The sequence below is a fragment of the Martes martes genome (genome assembly GCF_963455335.1).
Source record: "Martes martes genome assembly, chromosome: 3".
NCBI classification, from domain to species: domain Eukaryota; kingdom Metazoa; phylum Chordata; class Mammalia; order Carnivora; family Mustelidae; genus Martes; species Martes martes.
This window is the reverse complement of record NC_137890.1, coordinates 5,438,080-5,465,131: the sequence shown is the minus strand read 5'-3', so window position 1 is coordinate 5,465,131 and position 27,052 is coordinate 5,438,080. Positions and strand designations below refer to the sequence as shown.

Here is a 27,052-nt window from a genome sequence, read left to right as displayed (position 1 = left end):
TTTTTAGAAGCATTTTTCTAGTTTTTTATTAAGTATAATTCGTGGTAGTAATACTTCTATCCTAAAACAGAGGCACAGGATTGAGAATTTAAATCTTCTGGGTGCTTAGTCTTTCTTACAGGTAATACTGATGTCTTAATTGCCATAGCAGCATAAATTAGGTATTTGTAAAAATAGCCATTAAATACTAGTTCAGGAGTATATTTAATGTACATATAAATCCTACGTTAAAAGTATAAATGAGGAAATAGAGCACAGTTCTAGGATTTCTAAACTGTTGACCATCAAAAAGTAAACCACCCTCTTTAAGACTTAACAGAACTTTAAAAAAAATTGCTTCAACATATGAATTTAAGACTTTACTTTATTCAGCAAAATCATTTATTTACACAATGGGGAATGCTGGTTTGATTTTGTCCATGAAATAAAAGCAAACTGAACAGAGACAATACTGAACTGTATATATATTTTGTACCAGAGCTGACCAACTGTTTCCTTACCTGTATCAGGAACATCAAGAGCAACAGTATCACAAGGACACTGGTTTAACAATACACCACAGAGGTCCAGTAACACCCTGGGAGCGTCCAATGCAATTTCCAACTTTTTCTTTTTTTATAAATATATAAAAAAACAAAAAGTCAGCAAAACCAGCATTATGATGTAATAGACAGAGTATAACTCTGAAGTCAATGGGTCAGTAAAAACCTTATCAGACCATCCAGTTTACAAAGTGATCTGCTCTTCTTCAGACCACTAATACAGAATCCAAACAGATGAAAAATAGATCACTTTCTAGAAGACAACAATGATCTGATAAGGATCTGACTTAATGGAAGTTAAGGGGGGATAAAAAGGAATGCAGAGCATAGCCCCTATTAGAACAAGCTAACTTTTCCAGATTTTCCAAATTAAAAAAAAAAAAACAAAACAAAAACAAAAAACCAAAAACAAAACAAAAAAAACCACTTCAACATGAAGCTACCATACAAAGTTTTTCCATTTTTCTTTGTAAAAAGTTCAGTTTGCAATTTAATCCTGGGTTTTTAGTGAGAAGGACAGTTTGGGCCTGGACTTCCCCTTGCCCAGGATAATTTTTTGTTCTTCTTTTTGTTGACGTTGTCGTTCTTGTTCTAGTTTCATCCTTTCCTCATGAATCTTTCTTTGTTCTTCAACAATTCTCAACTGCTCTTCAGCCTGAAAGTAAAAAGTAAACATTAGAACTTTCTGTGAATTTGTCTTCTAGTAGTAATACTGGGAGACCATGTGACTGCTTACAAACAACACTATACTGAATAAAACCCTCCTAAGGTCACACAAAAAGTGATCAAGGAAAAAACAATGAGGAATTAGAAAAGAATTCCTTGTTAATACTGCCTACATTTTCCGATTGTTATGAAAAATGGTTTCAAAAATCGGAAAAAAAGGGACGCCTGGGTGGCTCAGTTGGTTAAGCAGCTGCCTTCGGCTCAGGTCATGATCCCAGCGTCCTGGGATCGAGTCCCACATCGGGCTCCTTGCTCGGCGGGGAGCCTGCTTCTCCCTCTGCCTCTGTCTGCCAGTGCTCACTCTCTCTCTCGGTCTCTCTCTCTGACAAATAAATAAATTTTAAAAAAAAAAAAAAAAAAAAAAAAAAAAAAAAAAAAAAAAAAAAAATCGGAAAAAAAGCACTTACGTATTTTGAAAATGGCAATTTCAAAATCATGTTTTAAAATCAGCACAGATTTTGTCCTACTACACTTTCAGTGCATCAGATGAAGAGATTTTCAATTATGAACAAAGGCATCGATTTACCCAAAGAGCAGGTTATCTATCAATTACTACAGATTTATCATTAGAAAGACATAAAAAAGTTTTAAGAGAAAAATCTCTACTGGGGCTACATTACATTATCAATATACAACCAAGAAATACTAAAGACCTCTTTCTCTGGAGAGAAAAAACTTCAAGACCCTTTTCACCTAGGTGACTACAAAATGCTTTTCCCTTTCAAGTGGACACTGGCATAATTAACTTCTGCAGGGCTTCAACTCCTTTAGTCTTCCGCAACCAACTCTCCTCCTGTGCTGTATTGTATACACATTTCCCGTCTTCACCAAAAAAAAAAAAAAAAAAAAGTTCAGGCAATTCTTCTTCTCCCTCCTGCTGCCCCCGCCAAACCCCACACCCACAGCCTTACTTCTCACCCGGGTGCCGTTTTACCCCTCCCATCTCAAGGAACATTAGGCAACATGTGCTGGTGATTCTGGCTGTCACAAACGGAATGGGGGGGTATGTGTGAGGGGGGTGGCGGGGTGGCTCCTGGTATCTAGTGGGCAGAGGACAGGCATGCTATTAAATATCTGGCAATGCACAAGTCACCCCCCACCCACAACAAGGAATTATCTAACCCTAAATGTTCATAGGCCTAAGGTTGAGAAAACCTGCTCTAATCTGGGGTTTTAAACCTCAGGAAAATCACCTTCAATTTAAAAAACATTCACTGCATCCTCTGAATGCTTTCCTATTCCCAAAGTCAGATTTTAAAGTCACTGCTTCCATCTCCACTAAAATTATTTTCTAGAGGGTCAGAACTACAATGCTAATGACCTCTTTATTTATTCTTCTGTTCATTTGAACTTAGGTCTTTCAAAAGTTTTCTCCCCTCCCACGTTAATATGAAACATTGGTGATTCAAAACATTAAGGCTCTCTACCTGTTCACTTGTGTTTGTCTCCACTGATAGGCTTTTTGTTCAGAAATAGTAACATTCAATGTGACTGCATTACAGGCTTTATGGCAGAGGACAGGAAAGGTGACGGACTATGGTATGCAACACAAAATGTTTAAAAACAAAACAAAAACCTGACTTTTAAATACCAACGTAACACAAATAGGTTTGTTTTACTTTAAGATGGTGGGGATGTAGACAAAAAGGTAGACAGACAGTAAGGCAAATCCACTGTAATTAAGTAAAGGTCAAATATAAAGATCAAGTTTTAAAAAACTGGCAATGTGGTCAGCAGGCAAGATGGAAAACCCAACAGACAGGTGAAATAGATCTTCCATCTCTCAGATCTTGTCCCTAAGCTACAGCTGGCTAGTAGGTGTAGCTACTGGACACACACCAGGGAGACCTCTGGGAACCTTCAAAGTTCAACATGTCCAAGATTCAGATTCCCCAAACCTAACCATAGACTAAATTAGCCCTTTCTATGACCTTCCCTACCGCCACCCATATTCTGTAGCTGTCTCCTCCCTCCTCCCTGACACAAGCAAACAGCCAACCAGTCGGTTATTACTTCCTTCATGCTCTCTTTTCCACTGCGACGTCTCACCTGGAGCCCCATATGCACGGCCACCGCACCAGCGCGGGGGCCCCACCTCCTTCAGAGACTTCACGGGATTTCTTTGTTCCCAGTCTCCTCATCCACCCTACAGAATATGCTACCAGTCTCCCCGTTTCGGAACGCCGTTTTGTTCCTACAGCCCTCAAGCTTCCAGTGACTCCCACCACGTGCAGAAAATGGCCTAACTTCCCAAATGAGCAGACTATTTAAGACTTTCTATAATCCTGCTCTCACTGTATATACACTGTTCTTTCTCAAATGATGCTTCGTTTCTATCTTGCTTCCGCCTCTCCTCTGCTCATGCCGTTCCTCCCACCTACCGAAGCCTTACCTGTACACCCACTTCAAACCACCACTCTGGTGCTTAGACTTCCACTGATAATTACAAGAGAAAAGAATTAACTGCCTTTGATCATCTTTAGGAATTCATATGCCAATTCCTTTATCCACTTGTAACAAATCATCAAACATCTGGGTAAAAGTTTGGCAAGTACAATTAAATCAAGGTAAAGAATCTTAACTGTGTGTCCATGTGCCTGGGAAACCCTTATGAATATTAACACTGAGATTCACTCTTCCCTACTCTTCTAACTCAGCCCTTAGAAAAGCAGGTTAGAACCTTGAGAAGGATTTGAACATCACAACCTAACCCTTAAGAGAAATCTAAAATTACACAGTATGTTTCACCCTATCATACTGACAAATTCCAAAGATACATAATGCTATCTCATGAAGAGTACATCGGCACTACTTACCAAAGCTCTATCTCCATAATGCTTTTACCCAGCAAATGAATTTCCCGGAATAGATCCTATAAATAACACTTGCATACATGCGAAATTGAACAACGTTTTTTTAAAGCGACGTAGCTTGCAAAAGACTGGAAACACCCAAATATTCCCCAACATGGGACTTTTAAACTATGGAAAATCTATACAATAGAATACTGTGTAGTTAAAACAAACACAACAAAAAATAGGAATCACTACATACTGAAATGGAAAAATCCCCAAGTTACACTGTTAAGAAAAACAAAGTCCCAAACAGTCTATATATAGTATACTATTTCTCTACAAAAAGGGGAGAATAAAAATACATGTATTTATATCTGCCAAAATATGCATTTTAAACTCTAAAAAAAAAAGACAAAAAACATAACTGAATATACCCTTTAGACATGGTAATGAAAAGTAGGTGGATGGGGGAAAGATATAACCATTTATTTTTCTGAAAAATAAATTTGAATGATGTGATCCCATTACCTAAATTAAAAACAAACAAGATTTTTAAAGCAAAGTCATTTCCTTAATAGATAGGAAATACTAGTTCTACACTGAAATTAACTTTAGGTTGGGTAAAGAAAAAGGAAGTTTCAATTTCATTGAGGTCTACAAATATAGGAGATAAAAGTGTGGGGGGGGGTGCCACAATTTCTCTGGTTCTCCTTTAGTGTTAAGCATATAGTGCCTATTTTAAGTACCTGATAATGAAATGATTTTTAAAAATGAAGAAAGCAGGTGAATATCCTGTCTTTATGTATAAATATTTGTATTTTGTTCCATTATAGCTTTAAACGAAGCATAAATGCTATTCAATTACACCACAGCAAAGACAGACTACCTAAGCAAAACCCAAAGCCTATTTTAATATAGTGCTTCTCAAATGATGAAAATCCATCTGTGAGGTCTGAACCTACACCTTCTCTGCTAAGTATTTTTCTAAACCCTAGCCTCCCTCTGCAACCTGACATGCCATTTCTTTCCTGATGACTCCACTTGTCAGAATATCCACTACTCCTTCTCTAGCCTTCTGTTGTTTCAAATGTATGCAAAAGAAAGCACTATTCCAATGGGGGGGTTAATGTGTATGTGCATTCATACAGACAAACAATACTAAACTCTGCTACAAGGATTTCATAATGGACATCACGGAGGCCCAAGAAAAAGCTAACATCCACCATACTAGAGCCATGAAATTAGGGTAGGCCTTCCTCTGCCATTAAGTCCAGAACCCTCACAACGGTGGCTTTCAACCTTGCACCTCATTCCAAAGAGTGACTGTTGAGATGAAATATATGAGAGCAAAATATATCATTCTAGTAGAAGGATCTATTTACTCTCCCAGTACCTTTTGCCCCACTCCCCCTTTACCCAGAGGGTCCAGTGCCTTTATTAAAATTACTCATTTCTGGGGCACCTGGGTGTCTCAGTTGGTTAAGTGTCTGTTTGCCTTTGACTAAGGGGTAATGATTCCAGGGTCCTGGCACTAAGCCCTGCATTAGGGTCCCTGCTCAGCGAGGAGCCTGCTTCTCCCTTTCCTCCCCACTTGTGTTCTCTCTCTCACCATCTGTCTCTCAAAAAAATAAATTAAATCTTTAAAAAAATTACTCTTTCCTAAGCCTTCTCCTTCTCACACGTTCTAGAATACTATGCATCAAGGTGATCCTCAGCAGCAGTTTCTCTCAGTAAATAAGGATGCGGAAATCTAACCTCTATTCAAAATACATATGAAATTTTATAAAGTTTTAAAAATACAAAGAGGGAAGTATTTGTTATCAGAAGCGATTACAAAAACGATAGGAAAGAATGAAAAGTATTACAATTAGGAAATCCTGCCACTACACAGAAATGGTAGTGGATTTCTACATTTTAACCTTCCCAGACACATATCCTATTCCACTCTGCCATTTATAATTCTTTGATTCATCCTCCCCTCTATAACAAGTGTAATGTATATCCCACTTCAGGTAAGCAATGAAAAAATATTAAAAAGAAATTTGACATAATTAATTCTGACCCTTAGCAAACTACGGATCAGTAAAATGTTTTAAAGTTATTAATATACAAGGTTAAAAAAGGTAACACACAAAAGGATTAAAAAAGGCAATCCCTGCTCATGGCGACTTGGTTATTCTGACAGTTAACTCTTACAGTATATACTGTCATTATAAGATATTAGCTACCATCTAAAGAGAATTCCTAACACCAGCCACTCTACCTAGCCCCTTTCCTTCTCAATTTAATTGCCCAGTTATTAAATATATTTACAATCTTAAATATATTTTTGGAACTTCAACCCAGTATAACATCTCCTGAGATTCAGTATTACCTGAAGTGGAGACAACGGCTTCAAGAAGGAACGGACAAGGAACGGACAACTGAGACTGACCTGGGATCCTCGGTACAAGCAGCCCTGTCCTCCAGAGGTCTGGAGAGACTGCTCTGGAAAACTGCCAAAAGAGCAATCTCAAACCTTCAGGATTTTATCATGTCCTAAAATTTCACAAAAAATGATCTCATCCAGATGTGGCTCTTTTAATCTTCTATACCCCCAATTCTCTTTCAAGTCAGTTCTTCTGTTTGTCTTGGTCGTTCTTTCCCTTTTGTGGAAGTTTCTAAAGTGCTTGCTGACACTTGGCTGTCAGCAAGATGACATCTTCTCTGGTTCCTATGCCAGATTTTCTTCCCTTCCTTTTTCCTCCACTTCCTCCTTCCTCCTCCTCTCACTGTATCACTCACCAAGTTCATTCTCTCTTTAGTTCCTACAGCCACCTTACCAATCCAAGCCCCATCTTCTGATGGGTTTTTCAGTGGGTTTCTGGTTGACACTGTCCTTCAAGCCACCCTATACGATGCCAATACATTCACGTCCAGAAGTTTTAAAAAAATTGTTGCCCAAAATACATTAAGGTAACCTTAAATGAGCTTTTTATCTTATCAACTGGAAACGTGCCTCTCACTGACTACACATCCTTCCATAACTCCCCCATTTCACTTCAAATTAAAATATTTTTCAAAAGATTTTATTTATTTGAGGAGAGAAAGAAAGAGAGAGCACAGGCACACAAGCAGGGGGAGCAGTAGGGGTACAGGGAAAAGCAGACTCCCCACTGAGCAAGGAAGCCTGACGCAGGGTTCGGTTCCATGAACCCAGAATCATGATCTGAGTTAGAGACAGAGGCTTAACCGACTGAGCCACCACCCTCAAATTAAAATACTTATTTTTTTAAAAAAGATTTTATTTATTTGACAGTCAGAGATCGCAAGTAGGCAGAGAGGCAAGCAGAGAGAAGGGGGGGAAGCAGGCTCCCTGCTGAGCAAAGAGCCCCTTGTGGGGCTCGATCCCAGGACCCTGAGATCATGACATGAGCGGAAGGCAGAGGTTTAACCCACTGAGCCACCCAGGTGCCCAAATTAAAATATCTGATTGACATTTACATTTGATGCCATGCCATATTTGCCTGTTTCTTACAATGTGTAAATACATCAATATTAACTATCCTAAATACTGTGCTCTTAACTTCTATATGCTCACTGTAGTAACAAAGGCCCATTCTCTTTCCGATTATATTAGTTTCCTGTAGCCACTGTAACAAAGCTGCACAAACTGGATACCTTAAGAGAACAGAAATTTATTCCAGAGGCAAATAAGTCCCAAATCATTATTACTGGAACAAACTCAGGGTGTTGACAGGGCCACCTTCCTTCTGCAGGTTCTCGGAGGGAATGTGCTCCTTGCCTCTTCGAACTTCTGATGGCTGCCAGGACTTCCTGGCCTGCACATGTATTGCTCCAATCTTCAAGACCAGCATCTTCACATCTCTCTGTTCTGTGCTCATGTCACTCTTCCTATATGGAAGTCTACTGGGAGTCTTAAGAGTCTTTTCATCATTGTGTCCTCCTCTGTCCTTCTCAGTCCAAGTTGGCAGTGTTTCTGCTGATACAGCAACCTTGAAAACATTGTGGGTCTCCCACATCTGGCAGGCCATTAGACAAGAGGCTCCTCAACAGATCTTTCCTGGATAAAATCTCATTTACTCCTGGCATTTGCTAAAGTGGCTGAGGAAACCTATGAGTCACATGCATAATCTCTTCAGCCCTTGCAAATGGTTGTCCAGTCATAATCTTGGTCTTCTTTCCAGAGTTTTTCTAACAGTAATAACCAACTTTAGCATCTTTTGGAATCTAGATAGGCTGAAATTTCCTCCAAACATCAAGTGCTCATTCCTTTTTAGTTATCAGTTTATTTATCTATTTATCTATTTGTATTTATCTATTTATCTCCTTGAATTTTACTATAAACTACCAGAGGAAAGCAGGCTGTATGCAACACTTTACTTAGAGAGTATACTTAGAGTATATATGTAAGTATATATATATTTACTTAGAAATACCTTCAGTTAAATATCCAAGTTCAACCCTTACAAGCTCCACCTTCCACACAGCTGTAGGGCACAGTTCACCTGGGTTTTCTACCACTAGAAGGACCTCCTTTTCCTTCTAGCTTCCAGTAACATCTTCATTTGTTGTCTAAGCCCTTACCAGAAGCACCTTTGAAGCCCGTATTTCTACCAACAGTCTTTTTTTTTTTTTAAAGATTTTATTTATTTATTTGACAGACAGAGATTACAAGTAGGCAGAGAGGCAGGCAGAGAGAGAGGAGGAAGCAGGCTCCCCGCCGAGCAGAGAGCCCGATGCGGGGCTCGATCCCAGGACCCTGGAATCATGACCCGAGCTGAAGGCAGAGGCCTTAACCCACTGAGCCACCCAGGTGCCCCTACCAACAGTCTTTTTTTAAAGCAGTCTAGGTATTTTCTATCATATGCCTCAGAACTCTTCCAACCTCTGTCCAACTTCGAAACCACTTCCAGATTTTTAGGCAACGAACTCCCACAAACTATATAGCTCAAAACAATATAAAATTATTCTGGAGGCCAGAAATTCAAAATCTGTCTCACTGGTCCAAAAACTGAAGTGTCAACAGGGCTATGCTCTCTCAGGAGGCTTGAGGGGAAAGTCTGCCGCTTGCTTCTTCCAGCTCCTGGTTGCTGCCTGGATTCCTTGTCTTCTGACCACATCACTCCAATCCTCAAGGCCAGAATCTTCAAATCTCTCTCTGCTCTGTCTTTAGCCTTCTCCTTTGTATGCACTGCGTGGTAAAAAAATCTCCTACTGCCTTCTTCTTGTAACGATACATGCAACGGCACTTAGAGCATGGTGGATAATGTGGGATTAACTCATGATCTTTAACTTAATCGTAACTGCAAAGACCCTTTTTTGGGGCCACATTAGGTAACATTCACAGATTTCAGGGATCAGGACATATAATACATAGGTTTTTTTTGTTGGTGGGGGGGTATTTTCCAAAGAAATTTCTAAATTGCAAAGTGAGATCTCCCTTAAATTTGTGGAACACATTTCACATATAATCAACTTCCACACATGGTCCTATTTTTTCATTTCTCAAAGGAATGATGAACATGGTAAATCCCCTATTTGGCAAGTGGGTAAGGAGAAAACTACTTTCATTATTAAGGAGCAAAAATACACTGTAGACTTATGATTTGCATATATTTTAAAACTTCGAGGGCATGTGGGTAGCTCAGTCAGTTAAGTGTCCAACTCTTGGTTTCAGCTCAAGTCATGCTCTCAGGGTCATGAAATTGAGCCCCATTAGGCTCTGTGCTCAACATGGAGTCTGGTTGGGATTCTCTCTCCCTCTGTCCTTCCAGCCTGTGCACTCACACTCTCTCTCTCCCTCAAATAAATAAATAAATCTTAAAAAAAAAAAAAATCAAAAGTTTCCCAGTTAAAATTAATTTTACCATATCAGCATAATGTAATAATTTTTATAATTGTATTAGAAATTGTCAGTCTCTTATTATAGTTCAAGTATTTACATGCAAATTAACCAGGTTCCATTTTACTACCATCTTCCTTCACCAGTTAATAATCTGAGGGCCATTTTTCTACTGATAAAGCCTCCTGAAATGACATTTAATTCCAAGCAACTCCTATCACTTTTATTAGTTTGTTTCCCTTTCTGGGTAAGATTCTTACACATTTCAGAATAATACCTGGGCTTTTCCCAGACACATCACAAAAAATCTGTACGGAAAAGAGGAGCAAAAAAATTTTTAACATTTCTTTAAACATTTTTAACATTTCTTTAAAAAGTTAAAATTCTCCATTGTATTAACAAGAGCCTTTCAAATATTTGAAGAGAGTTGTGTACTGCCAATACTAAGCCAGAACTAGAAACCAATCTGCCAAAAGGCCAAATCCTGTCAAGCCAAACCACATGTGAATTAATTCTTGTTTGATGTTATGACTAAAACGTGTCTGTTGAGTAATATTCTTTTGCCTCCTACTGAACCAATAAAATCAAGCATCCTGACAAACAATTTGGAATGTGCACAAAAACTACCCTTGGTCTGGAGCACCTCATACAAATTTTACATACGGGGGGCACCTGGGTGGCTCAGTAGGTTAAACGTCAGCCTTCAGCTTAGGTCATGATCCCAGGGTCCTGAGATTCAGTCCTACACTGGGATCCCTGCTCACAAGGATCCTGCTTCTCTATCTCCTCCCCACTCATGCTCTTTCTCAAATAAATAAAGTTAAAAAAAAAAAAATTTCACATACAAGAGAGCCCACGTGGCTAAGCCAATGCAGTCCTTATTACAGTCATTACTGCAATCAATGTGAACATTTGTCACAAGGACCTACTTATAAGTCCATCAAAGAGTGGTTTATATTTACTTTCTTTCATAATTTTTTTTATGTGATCATGAAAGTGATGTATGTTGGTTGTATAAAATATAGGAACTGGAGAAAAGTATACAGTTACATATAAGTCTCCAAATTAGAGATAACTATACTTAGCATTTTGGCATATTTTTCCATCTACTAAACTGTGCAAGTATACTTTTCAAATTAGCAAGATAATGTATACATAAGTTTTGTTTTTAGCTATTTGCCCTGTATTACCAAATACTTTAAGACTACAGAAAAACCAACTGTAAGCACAGGTTATATACTTCACCTAAAAACCTGCAAAATTTTCACTATTCTAAATAACATGGTGAGAATTTTTTTCTGTATTACCTTATTTGTATCTGATGCAGTTTTCACAAGATAAATTCTCAGAAACAGATTTAAGGTTACTGATATTTACTGATCCAATGCTATTTTCTAAAATGATTATGGGCCATTATACACTCCCTCCATCACCACATAAAAGGTCTCTTTATACCTTATTCTTGCCAACATTTGGTGCTAATGAGGGAAAAAAAAGTCTTTTCTATTGGTATTTACTACTACAGAAAAAAGAAAGGATGTGTGTGTGTGTGGGGAGGGGAGTCCCTTCTTAGTTTTCCTACAGAAGCTGGGATACTGGGATATATTTTCAAGAATTGATTATAGCACTCTTCATTCTACTTGTATAAATTCTCATGTATATCTTTCACTTTTTCTATTAGGGAGTCAGGCTTCTTTACTGACTTGTAAGAAATTGTTGCATTATTCTTTCATGGTTATGATGTTTAAGAAATCTCCCCCAGGGTACTATCTCTTCCGACCTGTCTTTAATCTGCTTTCAGACAGCGTCTACCATTATTTATCCCACAAACTTCTTACTACATAGAAAGCTGGTTTACTACCATAGCTATTACTGTGCCTAGCCCACCATCCTCAGAGAGCCCACACACTCTCGCCTTTAATTCTACAAAATCCTGAAAAGGCCTCTGCCAGGCTTCATTTCCTCACACTCCTGCCCCCACTGTAAATTCAATTCCTCACTGGCCACTGAGGCTGGGCTCATGGGTGTTTTTTCCAGGATGGTTCCCAGGCCACCCCGGGGCAATTACGCCAATTACCACACATCCCACTACCAAATACTTTATTATTTTAAACTTTTCTTGGGATTGTCCCTGTCTCCACCATTAATACATTAAATACTTCAAGAGAACTTAAGGTATTGTCCATTTTTATTTCAAAATTGCTTTTTAGACATAGTAACTTCTCAATATAGATTATGTGAATAGTTAAGCTTGGCTACTGCCTCTTCCTCCCTTGCCCTCTAGAAGAAAGAATGCATCACATTCTTCTCATCATACAATGAAGCGGTCCACATTTCTAGCAAATTTATGATGTCATAAAGCAAACAGAACTGCTGGCGCAACAAGATAAAGGACCAGTACTGACATAACCAGGACAAGTCCCATGCTATCTACAACACTAGCATACTCTCCTTCCTTTCTTAAATATCTACTCATCTAATGGGACATTCAATATAGTCCATGTAATATTTCCTAATAAATATGTAAAAAGATAAAAATGAACTTGCTCAAAATCGAGAGGATAAGGAATGAACAAAAATTAAAGAAATCTCCATATGTGCCTGGCATCTTTATGCAGCAACATTTCCTCGTCTTTTCCAACACAAAGGATGCTCCACTTTCCCTGCAAGCCTATGACTCACTGCCAACAGAACCAAGTAAAAATTAATTTTCTCCAATGTGGACAATAATTTCTTAAACTTCAACTTTATTAAATATAGGAAATAAATGAGTTCTGTCCAAATCCTTACCAAATATTCACAAATTCAAACTTCGTTTCTCCAAGACATCTCTTCACTAAAGTCTACTGATAACATGCAGTCAAAATAATGTCACTATATAACCTATTCTATCAAACTCAAATATTCTAGAACACTGCTAGTCTATAAGTATGGCTCATGAATCAGCAACAGTCTGCAAACTGTAATGGATCTATAACAAGATATGTAGAAGCCAGAAGTAAGTGTTTTAGAAGCTTTTATAGCCACTTGACCTCATTTTTCTAGTAACTCATCTTAATTATATTTCGCAAAGTAGAGGTCTGAAACAAATTAGGATTAAAAGACAAGAACAAAAATTGGCCAATTACTACCACTTGTGAAGAAGCACTGCTCTAGAGTAAGCTTGCTAATCTTTTCCCAGTAATGATACACAGAAGTCATATTTTTAAGGTCCATGTCAGTAAACAAAGAAAGCTGCCAAAAGGAATAAAAGAGCCCAATCAAGTTCCCCTAAGCACCAGACAGTCAGTCCAGGATCAGAAGGGATCTTGGCAGGACCTAACAAGTTGAGGAGCTCTGCTCTGTAGGTCACTGGCATTCCAGGAGACCCAAAAACTGAACTCACCATGCTAACGAATTTTTTATCACATTCTAAGAGGAATTCTATTCCACCTGCTTGGCAATTCTGATTCACCATGTTAAATACCAACTATACTGTTCCTCCTTTCTGGAAATATCCGTACCTTAAAAACCACTCTGTATTTACCTTTCAAAGTTCAACCTTCCAAACTCAAATTAAGGTTCCTACTTTCCATCTTCCTTCCTACCTACACTGAGATTTTCTTCTCATACAGAATTACTAAAAAAGGTATTATCACATACTAACTGATGATCATGTAGTGATATATCTTATAATTACTCCTCATCCATTCATAGTGCATCATCATTCACAGGGCTTTTTCTACCTTAAGAGGTATTTTCTACCTTAAGAGGTATTTTCATGCCAGCCTTTGTAACAGCCAGGACAGCAGTATTAGCTAAGAATCCGTAGTGTCATCATGCTAAGTTGCTTTGGGTATTTCCAGTACTGGCTTTTCTCTGGGGTATGCTATCTTTTAAAACCTCATGCTTTAGAATTAATTGCCCCGTAGATTTAAGTTTATGTAAAAAGTTACCGTATCAACTATAGGACACATTACTTATGGTCCTCCTCCTTCACTCCTACTCTCCTTGGGATTTACTGTCAATTAGTTACTTAGCCCAACTCAGATCTTTTTCTGTGCCTTTATGAACAGTCACTAGAATTTCTTTTTTCTAAATCATTCACTTGGTGCTTACAACTTGCTTTCCCCCCCAAGTCAACAGTATGACTTGGCAGCAAATGTCTTCTTACAACTGTATTAGTCTCAACACACTTCTAACTAGATAAAACTTCTGTAAGATGTCTAGAACCAAGACTACCTCCTGGGCCATGTCTCTAGTCCTGGGCACTAAATAGCACTCATCCCCTATTCACCCTAAGTAAATTCCTTCCATCTCTGACATATTCTTACCATGAAACAGAATTCCTATATGCTACCTTCAAGGGGAAAAGAAAGTTTTTCCTTCCAAAGCCTATTCTCCTTTTGTTTTTTGGCTTCCTTATATCCATAGTCCTTTAATTCTAGCTTATTTTATCATACAGAGACTGCTTCAAAGTATATACTCTTAAATGGAAAACCCTATGACATCAAAATTTTTGTTCTACTTTTTCACTCCACTTTAAATGCTAGCCTGTGCTAAAAACAAAGAAACAAACCAAAAACTCAGAAAGCATTAAAAAACAGAACTAAAAGGAAAAAACAGATTAGTTCTTTTTCTATTTTTTAAAAAACTACCTCAATATTCTTATATTGGCTTCTTTATTAAAATGTTTAAATTGCTCTGAATCACCTTTTATATTCTCAGATTATAATTACTTCAGTCTCCATATTCCTTGCTAAATTTTAACTTGGAATAGGAAAAGAGCTTATTAGTCTGATACACTTACTACCAAGCATATGCTACCTACTTTACCTAGTAAACAGGGTAGCTAATGTGAAGTGAAATGCTGCATTTTAGTTTAAATACTTCCAAAACCTTTGTTGTTACTGTTTAGGCGTAAATGTAAAAGAAAACCTTTGGAGTGGGGTTAGTCCAAATCTCCCAGAAAACCGGTCTTAAACCACTGCAAACTTTAGAATTTTCTCCATATATGTAGAATTTCTGGATAGCCCATAAGATTCCTCTGGAAGACACTTACTAAAATCTAGTCAACCATTCCTGCTCTTGCCTCAAATCCCTGAAAAGGGCCCTGAAAACTCCAAGAAATATGTCGGTCATAGAGCACAAAATCATCCCATAAAATCTGAAAAAATAAAGCAAATATAAAATACTTTTCATGTATGCTTCATACATACCAGTTTGGCTTGTGCTTCTGCAATTTTTCGATTATTCTCTTCCAGTATTCGCTCTAGCTCCTCACGTTTTGCACGTTCTTCCTCCTAAAGGGGAGGACATGTTAAGATGTTAGAAAAACAAAATGTTTATTTTTACTGATAAATATTTACTAATCTTCCTCTGAACTTTTTTGATCTGACTTAGAGGGTAGCTATATAGCTACCTTCTGTCTGACAAATGATAAACTGTGCAGCCACTAAAATTTGTTGCTAGCACGAAATTTAAATCATCCCTCCCAGTCCAAACAGCAACCGACTAAACCCTCCCTAATGACAGTTTCCTGGCAATTACTACTAATACTTTAATATCACACAAATCAACAAGGACAACTACAAAACTGGATAGTATTTACCAAATTAAAAAAATAATATATAAAATATAAATAAAGTGAATATTTGTCTCACCAATTATGTATACCTACGTATTCTTTACCTATACTCCTTTAATCAGCATTAAAAGTTGAATATTTACTGTCTTGTCCAGTGTCCTGCAGAGTGTGCTCCTCGGCTGCCATACGCGCCAGCTTCCTCTTTAAAATGATTTGTACTGTTAGCTTGGCAATACCTGCATCAGCAGCTCAACCATTTATAAAGAAACAACATACAAGGAAGGCTGAGCTGAGGAATGCAGATGTTTATGGTAAGAAGGAACAAAAAATGTAATTCATCATTCCTAAGGCAAACAATTAATAAGAAAAATACATTTACTGTTAGTGAAAAATACAAATGGTAATCCATACTTCATGGAACTAAGGGCTCTTCCATGGGGAAAATGGACTTAACATTCAGATGTTGACAATTTCTAAAGGCAGCTTATCTTGTCATCTACAGTCTGAACTGAAATTCAGGAATCCAGGGGGTGCATGGTCCGGAAATAAAATTCTGTAATTTATTTTTTATTGGAGAATTTAATGAGATTTTATAATGCAAACTATATGAAGATTGCTTGATGGTTTGGGCAGTGTTCAGATCACAGCATACATATTCAAATGATTTTAATATTTGGAAAGACTGTCAGAGGGTTGTGTCCGTGTAAAAAAAAATTGTTAATATGAAACAAAAAGCAAATGAAGAGAAAAAAATCTTCCTATGATTAATAACTCGCTACAAGACAGCACCATTACTCCAAAATTATCTTCATTATCAAAAGCACTGATATAAATAAAATTTCATACATTCAATTGCACAGTCTGTGATAGCTACCAAATACAGACACATGTATCTACTTAAAGACAGCACAAGGGAAAATGCATTTGAAACGCTAAGCTTACTGGAAAATAAGAGAGGTTTAATATGATGCCAGCTTGTCCACAATAAGGCCAAGATTAACAATGATATGAGACACGTATTTTGAGTCAAACATTTAAGTTCAAGGAAATGTAACTACAGGATTTTCTATGGCATACACCAATGGAATTCATATTCATTATGCAAACTACGTCAAGGGACACTCAGGGCCGTGAAGTAATTTGCCTTAAGTGTTTCAGTGACTTTCAACAAGTTTTAGGAACCTGGAGTAATCAGTGCAAATAAGCCATAAAGCTTCAGTAGCAAATTACTGTCTCACAGAAAGACATTTTCAACTTCTGCTCCAGCTGCTGATAAAACAAATCATGTGTTTAGCTTGACTCCAGACAAGGACAACCTGTTCCTTCATAACTCTCTAGAGAAAAAAAGGAGTTGTTAGTAGATACTAAAAAAGTGGATGAATAATCTGGACATTTTTCCTAAAAAGATTCTTTGAAACACATTAGGAAAATGGAGGGCCTTATGATCAGAGTGCTAGAATTAGTCCACTGTGTTGAAGCAGGATTTGGGGTAGGGGGTGAGGGATAAAAGGACAAAAAGAAGAGCAAGGAAACCTATGTACCAAAAGCAGGTGCTGTCACTCAATGTCAGGCCCTGCTCTCTGTAATCTGACTGAAGGCAAACAGCCTCTCGCAGTCTGGGCAGTAAGAACGATACACAGAGAAGAAGAACACACACCCACAGGTGGGTTTTACCCTTTCCCTTTACCGCTCCCTGTCTCCCTCCACCCTCCCAAAAAAGAATGTAAGTCCTGCAGCCATGGCAAAAGTTTCAAACACTTCTCAAATATGTAAGCCAGTTCCATTAAATCAAAAAGTATCCTTGAATACGTTTTATGAAAATAACTTTTAAATATCAGTCAGCACTTCTGAATAAGGCTAAAAAATTAACTTTCGCAGCAATGTTAAGTTTAGATGAGAAAGGAATTAGTCTGTATTCCATCTCTTTCTGGACTGAGCAGGAGGCACACCCAACACTGAAAGTTTTGCCATGGACTGTCTCTACTTTCCAAACGACCGAGCGTTACCTCTCTGGCTTTTTGGGCTGCAAGCTCAGCTTGTCTCTGTCGCTCGAGTTCTTCGAGCAACTGCTTTTCCATGATGCGCTTGGCTTCCTCCACCCTTCGGAGAACTTCTCGCTCAATTTCATCCTTCCTTTTCTCCAATTCTTCCTCTACCCTTTTTGCCACTAATTCTTCCACTCTTCGTGCTGTTTCTTCCTCGATGAGTTTTTCTTCTATTTCCTGCTGCCGACTAGCAAACAAAGGAGAAAACAATGACTTAGATAATATAAGTAAACCTAACAAAACAAAACAAGATCTAAATCTGTCAAACACACAGCCTAACTTTATAATTTTATAATTCATTTTATGCAACATTCAAGGAAATATGAGATACCAAAATTAAGGGATACAGAAATTCAAATAAATATGAAGTATTTCTGTTTTCTATCACTTTCTAAGTACAAAATGACTGGTATGTATACAAAAGGAGCTTAGTTCATTAGTTTTAATTTAGGAACTTACAGTAAATCTGAAACAAGAAATCTACTTTTTGGGTATCAACTTCATAATGAAAAGACAAGCTGTTGTGAAGTGTACAGACTTGCTCATTTGCCAATGCACTCAGTCTAAGGGTTGAGCTACAGAAATCAAAGAAAGTATTATGTAGCAAGCAATTCAGACAAAGTTCACTCCTCTCCCCCATTCCCACTAGCAAAATCAAAATAAATACAGAACGAAAAAGATTCAGACTGCTAAGGCAATGTAGTGTAACTTTTACTGAAAATACAGACCAACTTAATTCAGGTTCTGAACCTAACACCTTTTACTGTACCTTTTCTTTCTTTGGTTAATTGATTTTCAATTAAAAGCTCTTCAAGAGATGGGAAAGTGGATGAAAATATATTGCCAGTTCTAATAAAAAGTTCAATGAAGCATGATACTGTTTTAATTATTTTAATCACACTTAGAGATTATAAAAACAACTTAATTACTCAAAACGAAATTCTGCACTGAAAATACTGACATTTACCAAGGTACTACAGTGTAAACCATACACATTTTATACCACTGATAGCCAATACGATAGCTTCTTGGTCACATGTGCCTAGTCTGAACTGAAGATCAGGATGAAGAAAATGTATAAGAAATCTAATAGTTATTTTTATTTGGTTACATGTTAAAATAACATCTTAAAAACAGAATATATTAAAATTAATTTCACTGGTTTCTTTTTAATGTGGCTACTGGAAATTTTTTAGTTACAGATGTAGCTCACATTGTATTTTCTATTAAACTGCACTAGTTGAGACAATAATTTGTGTTAAATTAATAAATTCAGAGGCTCTGGAAGTATATCTAAATCCCAAGAAGGCAATCTGTTATTAGTAATGCTTCAACTTTCTCACAACCCACAAAATTAAATACAAACTGTAACCTTTGTATCTTTTGATGACTCATAAATATGTATGAGCCAGTCATTCAATTTACATGTTTAGTAAAGACTTTATAGCGTCTAAGTGACCTTTAAACACCCAAATCCACTTCAACTAAACTCTATTTTGGGGGGTTGATGCCAATTTGACTCAAGTGCTTTCATTCTCAATTTCTGTTAACTTATTCTCAGTGATACTGTACTAATACCAGTATATCTCTAACATTCTGATTCATTTCAGTTCCTGCATTTATAATCTGTTTTTCTGTCAAGGAGATAGTACTACTTGAAAGAACACAATTTTAAGTTCTAGATATATGCAATACCCATTCTGAAGACTCTGTTGCTTGTTTTTTAAATATTTCCTCCCAACACTAAATTACTGGTGATTTTTATCTAAAAAGATACGAAAGCCTACTACTATGTAACTATGCTCCTTTTCCTTTTGAACTTCTAAAAAAATACAGTTAAAGGTAGTTTCAAGGAGCCTTTATCTATAGCAGCTCAATAAAAGAGAAAGCTAGCTACTCCCAACACTAAAATGCCAGAAATATCTAAAGGAAAATAGGCAGTGATTTCAGAAGAAATTAAACTACATTTCAAATATAAAGATTCTGCTTCTCTCCTTCATCCAAAGAGAGAAATATGAGCCGAAATAAGTAAACCTGATAACTGCTGAACAGGAATGATGGGTACAATGGGGTTATAATATTCTCTCTACTTTTGCATATATCGGTAAGTTTACATAATACAAAGTTTTAGATGTATATAGCACTCCCATAAACATACTTTTTTTGCTAGTTGGTTCTTATGGTATTAGTAAATGTAAAGAAGTCTAAGAAGAAATTTTATTTTAAAATGTCAAAATGGTACAATTCAACTCTTAAGGACAATGTAAAACAGTTTCAACTAAAACTTTCAATATAAAGTAAAAGGAGAGCGAAGAATGGGAGAAGGCTTTAGGTTAGCTTATCATCAGAAAAGTTGCCAAACAACTTGGGAATTTGGTAAAGATGGAAGACACCTGATACATATTCAGGGTTTTTTCAAGCAGTCCCTAGGTAACAGCAGTAGCACAATGGCTAATGGGGCCACATTTCCAGAGTTGGTGAGTAAGGAAAAAATAAGCCTAAATAAATTAATTCAGTTTATTACTTACTGCAAAAGCCAGATGAGTAGGGTGTGAGCTCTCTCTCTGGTCCCACTCATGGACACCAAACCCGAGGGGCCAGATGACCGCAACAGAGGCACAGGCAGTGGGGAGCTCTGCTGCTAAGGAGTCAATCTAAGGACAGCACAGTAGTTTTATAGCCTGAGGGGAGGGCAAGTGGAAAGTCCCAACCTCGAATGAAACTGGGAGGATGAGAAATGGCCTAGTGGAGTTTCTCACAAGGCTGCTTATCTCCCTTTGTTCCTAGAGGAACCACAGGACATACCACCATGACTGTAATTAAGCCTTTCTGCTGGGTTCCATGTGGAGACAGGCAAGGTCAGGGCACCACAGCAGAACTGCTCCCCTGCAAGTTTACCAAGTATGGGATTTTCTGTTGTTGCTGTTATTCTCAGTACAGTTAAAATTACTATTTCAGTAATCAGAAAAAAAATCTGTACAGGAATTTTTCAGTTTCTGCCCTGAAAAGTATTGCTTCAATTATCCTCTCCCCTCACTTAAGTAAAAAAACAAAAACAAAAACAAAAAAACATGTACAGGGACACCTGGGTGGCTCAGTGGGTTAAAGCCTCTGCCTTCAGCTCAGGTCATGATCCCAGGGTCCTGTGACTGAGCCCCAGGTCGGGCTCTCTGCTCAGCAGGAAGCCTGCTTCCCCCTCTCTCTCTGCCTGCCTCTCTGCCTACTTGTGATCTCTGTCAAATAAATAAATAAAATCTTTAAAAAAAATGTACAACTGAATTAAAAATGAGCCTGTCTTTACTGATGAAAAATTTATTATCATAATCAATGATAAAGTAGCTATGAGACTAACTCTCATAAGAGATACTGAAACTTTCTTGGAAAAAAAACACTTGGTCATGAGCACTTCATAAAAGAGTATCATTTAATGTCATTGTCTATCCACTCCTGCAAACTTTCCCCATAGGAACTGTCACTTTTCTTGATGGTTAGGGTCCCTAATCTTTTCCTCAGGCTCCTCTGCTGAATATATTCCCTAAGAATTTGTGCCACTGATGAAGCTTCTGTTTTTGATGGAACTAGTATATAAAACATCAGGCCCCCATTTTCTCCATGCTTTCAGAAATTTAAACACACCAGTCACAATCAATTTAAAATGTCAACTATTAAAACAGCAAGGGCCAGGCAATATAGTAAGGAGTATGACTTTGTATACAGCAACTGGCCATATTATTATTTTAAATATAATATACACAGAAATATTTTTCAACACAAACTCAACCCTAGGAGCTTACTTCTAGGAAGTGCTCCATAACATCAGCAAACAGCAGTAATCTGGTATTGACATGGTACCAAATACTGTGCCAACAGCTTTATACACCATATCATTGATTACATCTCTGATGGTTCCTCAGGCATAGAACAATTTATTAGCTGGGCTCCAGCTCACAGCATTTTGCTGAGATGACTCCCAACCTAGGTGGACTCTAAAAGCTAATCATCTTAGGCACCACACTACCCTACACTGTTTCTCCAGGACAAAAGTGAAAGGCAAGAGCATACAGAAAGATGTAACTACCAAACTGGTTATTTAAAAAATTCATAAAAAATTTTTATCAACATCAACTAGATCTTATGCCCTAATACTTTGTCTTAAAGCCCTAACTTCCCCGAAACGCACAGTTCCACATACTGAATTTACGCATAAAAGCTGCTCTTTGCTCTCAAGATGAGCTCTTCAAGTATTCTGAGAATCACTCGTATAGATCCCAGTTCAGTTTAGATACTTTAATTTAGAAGGCTCTTTATCTGTCATGCAGTTGAACATTAAGCATAATCAAACATAGATTATCACAGGCTACAGTAAATTATTATACCATTAACATTTACTGATTTGCTCCAAGTCATTTACAGCTACCCATGTTTTTCAACATGCACAGTAAATACAACATTCATAAAGCATCTCAAAAGATTACATAAGAAATGGCTGGTACACAGAAGAGAGGTAGAACTTTTGAACTCAATTTTGAAACACGTGAATCAGCTATTCAAAAATGAGAAAAAAAAAAAAGGTTTAATGCTTAAGGTCTACCTTTCACAGTATTAATGTAACTCATAAGATAACATCCTAAATTTACCAGGCTCAATTTGGTTGCATGTACATAAATTATATGACCCAACATTATTTACTGATATCCACTGCACGCCAAGTATGTCTAGATACTGCAACTGCACTATTTTTCTGATCTTCATAATAAGCAAGACCTGTATCTCCATTTCGGGAAAAAGAAATCAAGTTCACAGATGATTTATTCAAGGCCTCACGACTATAAAGAGCAAAGCAATTTGGTTTGCAGTATTACCACAAACTTTCTAATTGGTTAAGCCCAACAGAGTAATCTAATTTTGCTGTCTCGCGGTCTCTCATCTCACACTGCATTGCTTCAAGTACTCGGACACCATGCATTCTCCTGACATCCCTTCTCTGCTTCCACGATGCACTTGTCTTCCTCCAACAAACATTCCCTAAGGGTCTTTCAGTCCTGTGAACCAGCTGCTCTTCTGCCTCCATGCTCTTCCTGGGTCATTTTATCTCCTCCCCAACATTTCTCGCAGGCCTCAGTCTCCCATATCAACCTGAGATAACTTCACCATATCCAAATGTAAGTGCCTACAGTGGAAGTGACAAATGGAAGCTCCCCTTGATTCTTTCTTGTCTTCCATCCACCGGATTTCTGACATTTTAACCGTCTGCCACAACAAACAGTTACTTAAACATTTGGTAGCTGAGGTGCAACAGCCACAATACAAACATGAGAGCCAACATTCATGTTTTATTTCCCTTATGCTCCAATCGAGTTTTATCTGCACTAAATGTTTCTTAAATCTGTCCCTCTTTTCCATTCCAATAACCACCACCTCACTACACCTATGTGGCTCTACTGCATCTAGTTATCGATCCTACAGCATTTCGTGCAGTTTTGGGGGGGGGGAAGCCCACTCTGTTCACCTCCTGAAAACTTTTCATGTTTCTAGGATGAAATCCAAGCTCCTTAATAAGGCACACAAGACACTTCTCCTAATTCCCAGCCACTATGTACCTCCCCAGTCACTCCATGATTTTAGTACTTACACACCTTCTTGTTCCACTCAATGTTCACTGTTTAACCTCTCTTTAGGGCCATTCCGCTCTCTCCCTTCCTTTACTCTGCCACCGATGGAGGGGACTCCACTTTGGTCCACAGGAACCTTCCTGTGCCTTGCCTGACAGTCTCTTATTTTCTCTTTATCTACCACCCACATTCCTTAGAAGGTGCCTACCTATCCACCATCTTTCTTTTTATGATCACATGATGATCAATGAATTTACCACACTGTATTATAATGTAGCTACTTCTAAGTCTTTAAAGCTTGTTGGACAGGGATCGATTATCTTTGTATTAACAACACCTAGGATAGTATCTGGCACTTATTAAATGCTCAATAAATTATTAGCTGAATAATGAGCTAATCTCAGAGACTTGTAGACCTACAACTACTTATGCCCATTTTCATGGCTCCAAAACCTAGGTCTTTCCATTGTTCCCTCTGTTATTTCCAAGACATCACACCAAATTTAAGGAGTACCTACTGCATGGCACAGAGGAATTCGGTGTATAGATGTCTGCTAGCTCTGCCCCCTCCTCCGTTCATAAATGCTAATGGCAGTTTGTTGCTTCTGTCAACTTGGAACTATACAGCTGCCCAATTTTCTCATGTAATCCTTGTATTTTGTCTCTACTATTCATGTGTAGCTTGCTAAACACTTCTAATTATTCTTTGCATACCAGGTTTCTTTCATTTTTCCCAGTCTTAGCTTTCTAGTGAATGGCAAATCATTTCTCTTTGGACATCTGTTTTCAAATGGAAAAATTATCTCAGAGATGTCTTCAGTAATCTTTCAAATGTTCATCTGCTGACATCTGAGAGCTGCATTTTTACAGCGAAGGATCTTGTTCCAGACCAAAAAACCTGGATTCTATATAATCAAGGTTGTGAAACAATTACTTGTATTTGGTTTTCATATACAGATACATATGTCAACAGTTCTACATAAAGAGAAAATAAAGGTATGCAGCAAAATAACTCTCCTGGTACTGCTTCCTCTGTAATATTGTTAGTGCTCCAGTCCTATGCCTCTTAACTTTGCTTCTCAGAAACACTCTGCTGGGGACCCATGGGTGGCTCAGTGGGTTAAGCCGCTGCCTTCGGATCAAGTCATGATCCCGGGGTCCTAGGATCGAGTCCCGAATCGGGCGCCTTGCTCTGCGGGGAGCCTGCCTCTCTCTCCACCTCTGCCAGCCTCTCTACCTGCCTGTGTGCTTTCTCTCTCTCTTTCTGACAAATAAATAAATAAAATTTAAAAAGGAAAGAAAGAAAGAAACACTCTGCTGGAAAATTTACATAAAACAAACCCAAACACATAAAAATTTAAAATCCCTAGGGGCGCCTGGGTGGCTCAGTGGGTTAAAGCCTCTGCCTTCGGCTCAGGTCATTATCCCAGGGTCCTGGGATCCAGCCCCACATCAGACTCTCTGCTTAGCAGGGAACCTGCTTCCTCCTCTTTCTCTGCCTGCCTCTCTACTTGTGATCCCTGTCAAATAAATAAATAAAATCTTAAAAAAATTTTTTTAAATCCCTAGACAATTCAGTACACATGTATCCGTCCCAGGAAGATCTAAATTCAGTTAAGTTTCCTGCCTCATGTGCACTTTCTACACATGAATTCAAGAACTGAGGAAGACGGTTGGTTAAAGAGAGAGAATCTGCAAACTAACTTTGGGAAATGAATACCTAGAGAATCACAGGACCATGGTCTTAAACCAAAACAAAACCCCACATTTTAAAACCAAAAGATCAGTTTGGAATTATCTGCACCTACTCTTGGATCTAAAAATACCTGAGAGATGACTCTTTCAAAAACACTTTTACCCAAACAGTATTTCAAGCTGGGAACCTTACCGTGACGCTGATTTTCCCTAAATTAGGTTCTATATGTGAGCAATGTGAAAGTAAAAGCAAATACTCAAGTGCCTTTTAAACAAAAGTATACTAAAAAGGAAAACGAACAGCAGGATTGCACTTAAGTTTGCCACAAAGAATTATAAAGCAATATAAATAAGAAGTATAAAGAAGGGAGTGAGTTTTGATTGGGATGGTGGTTAAGCAGGTGAATTCAAGCGTCAAAACTCATCGTACGTATGTTTCAAGGGTGTGCATTGTTTTTACGGCTCACAAAATAACAAAAACCGAGCAGGTTCGAAAAAAAAAGAAACGCAACCGCGACCATCTTTAACAAAAGGAATGCACTAACAGAAAAGGCATTTGGGGGTGTCCTGCGGGACCACCTAGTGTCTTATTCCCGAGGAAGCCCCGTCCCAAACTGAAGCTTCGGTACAAGAGAGCTCGGGCCAGCGGCGATCTGCTTCCCGAGGGTTCACTCCTTTCGGCTCTCCACCAGCGGGCCCGCAGCCGCTCCGCACGCGCGTCTTGCTTCAGGCTCGCGCATCCCTCGCCCTCACTGGCCCGGGCCGCTCTCCCACCGAACTCTCAGCTCCACCCCCTACTTCCGGCACTCGGCTCCTCTCTCGCGCCAAAATCGCGTTCCCCGCTCCAAGCCTTTCCTGCGCCAGCCCCACTGTTTTCCTTGCCAGCCGACTCGTGGGTCTGAGCTGCCCCCGGCTTTCCACTCGGCCGGGCTGCACCCTCCCGGGCGGGTTCCTACGACCCCTCGACCCCGCCGGCCCAGCCAGCCGGCGCCGCCAGCTCCCGCCCCCCCGGCCTCCCCGCCCCTCCCCCCGCGGGCGCTCACATTTTTCGCTGCCGCTCGAACTCCGCTTTCTTCTCCTCCTCCTCCCGCTTCTGCTTTTCGTCCAGGCTGCTGCGCTTGCTCACCGTGCGCCCAAAGATGTCGATGCGGTCGGGCGGGGACGAGGCGCGCTCCCGGTCCCGCTCGCGCCGGGACACGGCCGTGTTGGTGGAGCGCGAGCGGGACCGCGACTCCCGCCGCCGGTTTCGTTTACTCTCCCGGGATTTGGAGCGCTTCCGCACGCGCTCCTTGTCCCGGGACCGCGACCGCGAGCGGCTCCGCTTCTTGTTGTGTTTGCTGCTCTTCGTGTGTTTGGAGCGGGACGAGCTCCGGCTCCGAGACCGGCCCATCCTTCCGGGCGACGCTGTGACTAACCGCTGGCCTCGGGCCCCGCACGCGTCCCACTGCCCTCGCTTCCGCCTCCGGACCCCGGCTGGCCGTGCTGTCGAGACCGGGGGAAGGAAAGCTGTCAGCCAGCTCACTTTATATCGCTCGCTTAGGTCGACGGCCGCCACGAAGGCCGCCTCCAACGACAAGGCCGCAACGCCAGGAGTTGCAAAGATGGCAGCCGCGGCAGCACCGGCCGCCCTTCCCACAATGCCCCGCGCGGAACGCGCCGCTACGCGAGCCCCGCCCCCTGACGATGGTCGCCGAAGGCCAAGCGAGCGCTTCCGAGCGCACTCGGCTCCTTCCGCCAGCCCTCGCCAGCCGGGCGGTCGGGCGCGGGAGTCCCGCACCTTAGTTTTGGAGCACTTCTGCTTTCCGGTGAGATGCCGACGCCGTGAGAATGAGCCCGTCACGTTTTGGTGGGAACGAAGTCGTGCTTCAGCGGAAGCTGACTGACTGCGTTATTTTCTAGGAGCTGGATGTGTCTCAGTAGCCCCAGATTGTGTCAGAGCGACCCTGAGCGGCTGCCTGGCTTCGGTGCGCTCGGCTTCCTCGTGGGCGCCGTGAAGACAAGCGTGCCCGGGCCGCGGTCGTGGGGCTCACAGAGATGACGTCGGCGCGGAGGAGGGGAGGCCGACGCTCCGGCGGCCGGGGCTCCGCGGGCCCGGGCTTGCCCTAAAGGCTCGGCGGTTATTGACCGTGCTCCATTCTCGTTTTAGGGGTGGGGACGCGGAGGTCCCGCGGGGGAAGAAGTGCGTGGCCGGGGTCGCGCCACTGGCAGGTGCCGCGGGGCTGCGTG

The 27,052-nt window shown here is 39.8% G+C and overlaps 1 protein-coding gene across 1 annotated transcript; it reads right to left on the bottom strand.

Annotated features, from left to right (window-relative positions):
- Positions 1–346: 346 nt before the first annotated feature.
- On the bottom strand, positions 347–26,824 carry ARGLU1 (arginine and glutamate rich 1). Its single transcript, XM_080798199.1, has 4 exons — positions 25,870–26,824; positions 17,481–17,706; positions 15,107–15,190; positions 347–1,197 (listed from the first exon to the last, which is right to left on the bottom strand). The coding sequence occupies exons 1-4, from the start codon at positions 26,214–26,216 to the stop codon at positions 1,033–1,035; spliced, it is 822 nt and encodes a 273-aa protein (XP_080654325.1). The 5' UTR covers positions 26,217–26,824; the 3' UTR covers positions 347–1,032.
- Between the last annotated feature and the right edge of the window lie 228 nt (positions 26,825–27,052).

What these genes read in the sequence shown, in the direction of transcription:
- ARGLU1 (XM_080798199.1), bottom strand. Translation starts at nt 26,216, where the DNA reads ATGGGCCGGTCTCGGAGCCGGAGCTCGTCCCGCTCCAAACACACGAAG. An exon ending in TTCGAGCGGCAGCGAAAAAT is followed by an intron (nt 17,707 to 25,869) that starts GTGAGCGCCCGC and finishes TTTGTTTGCTAG; the next exon opens with TCGGCAGCAGGAAATAGAAG. An exon ending in CAGAAGCACAAGCCAAACTG is followed by an intron (nt 1,198 to 15,106) that starts GTATGTATGAAG and finishes TTTTACTTTCAG; the next exon opens with GCTGAAGAGCAGTTGAGAAT.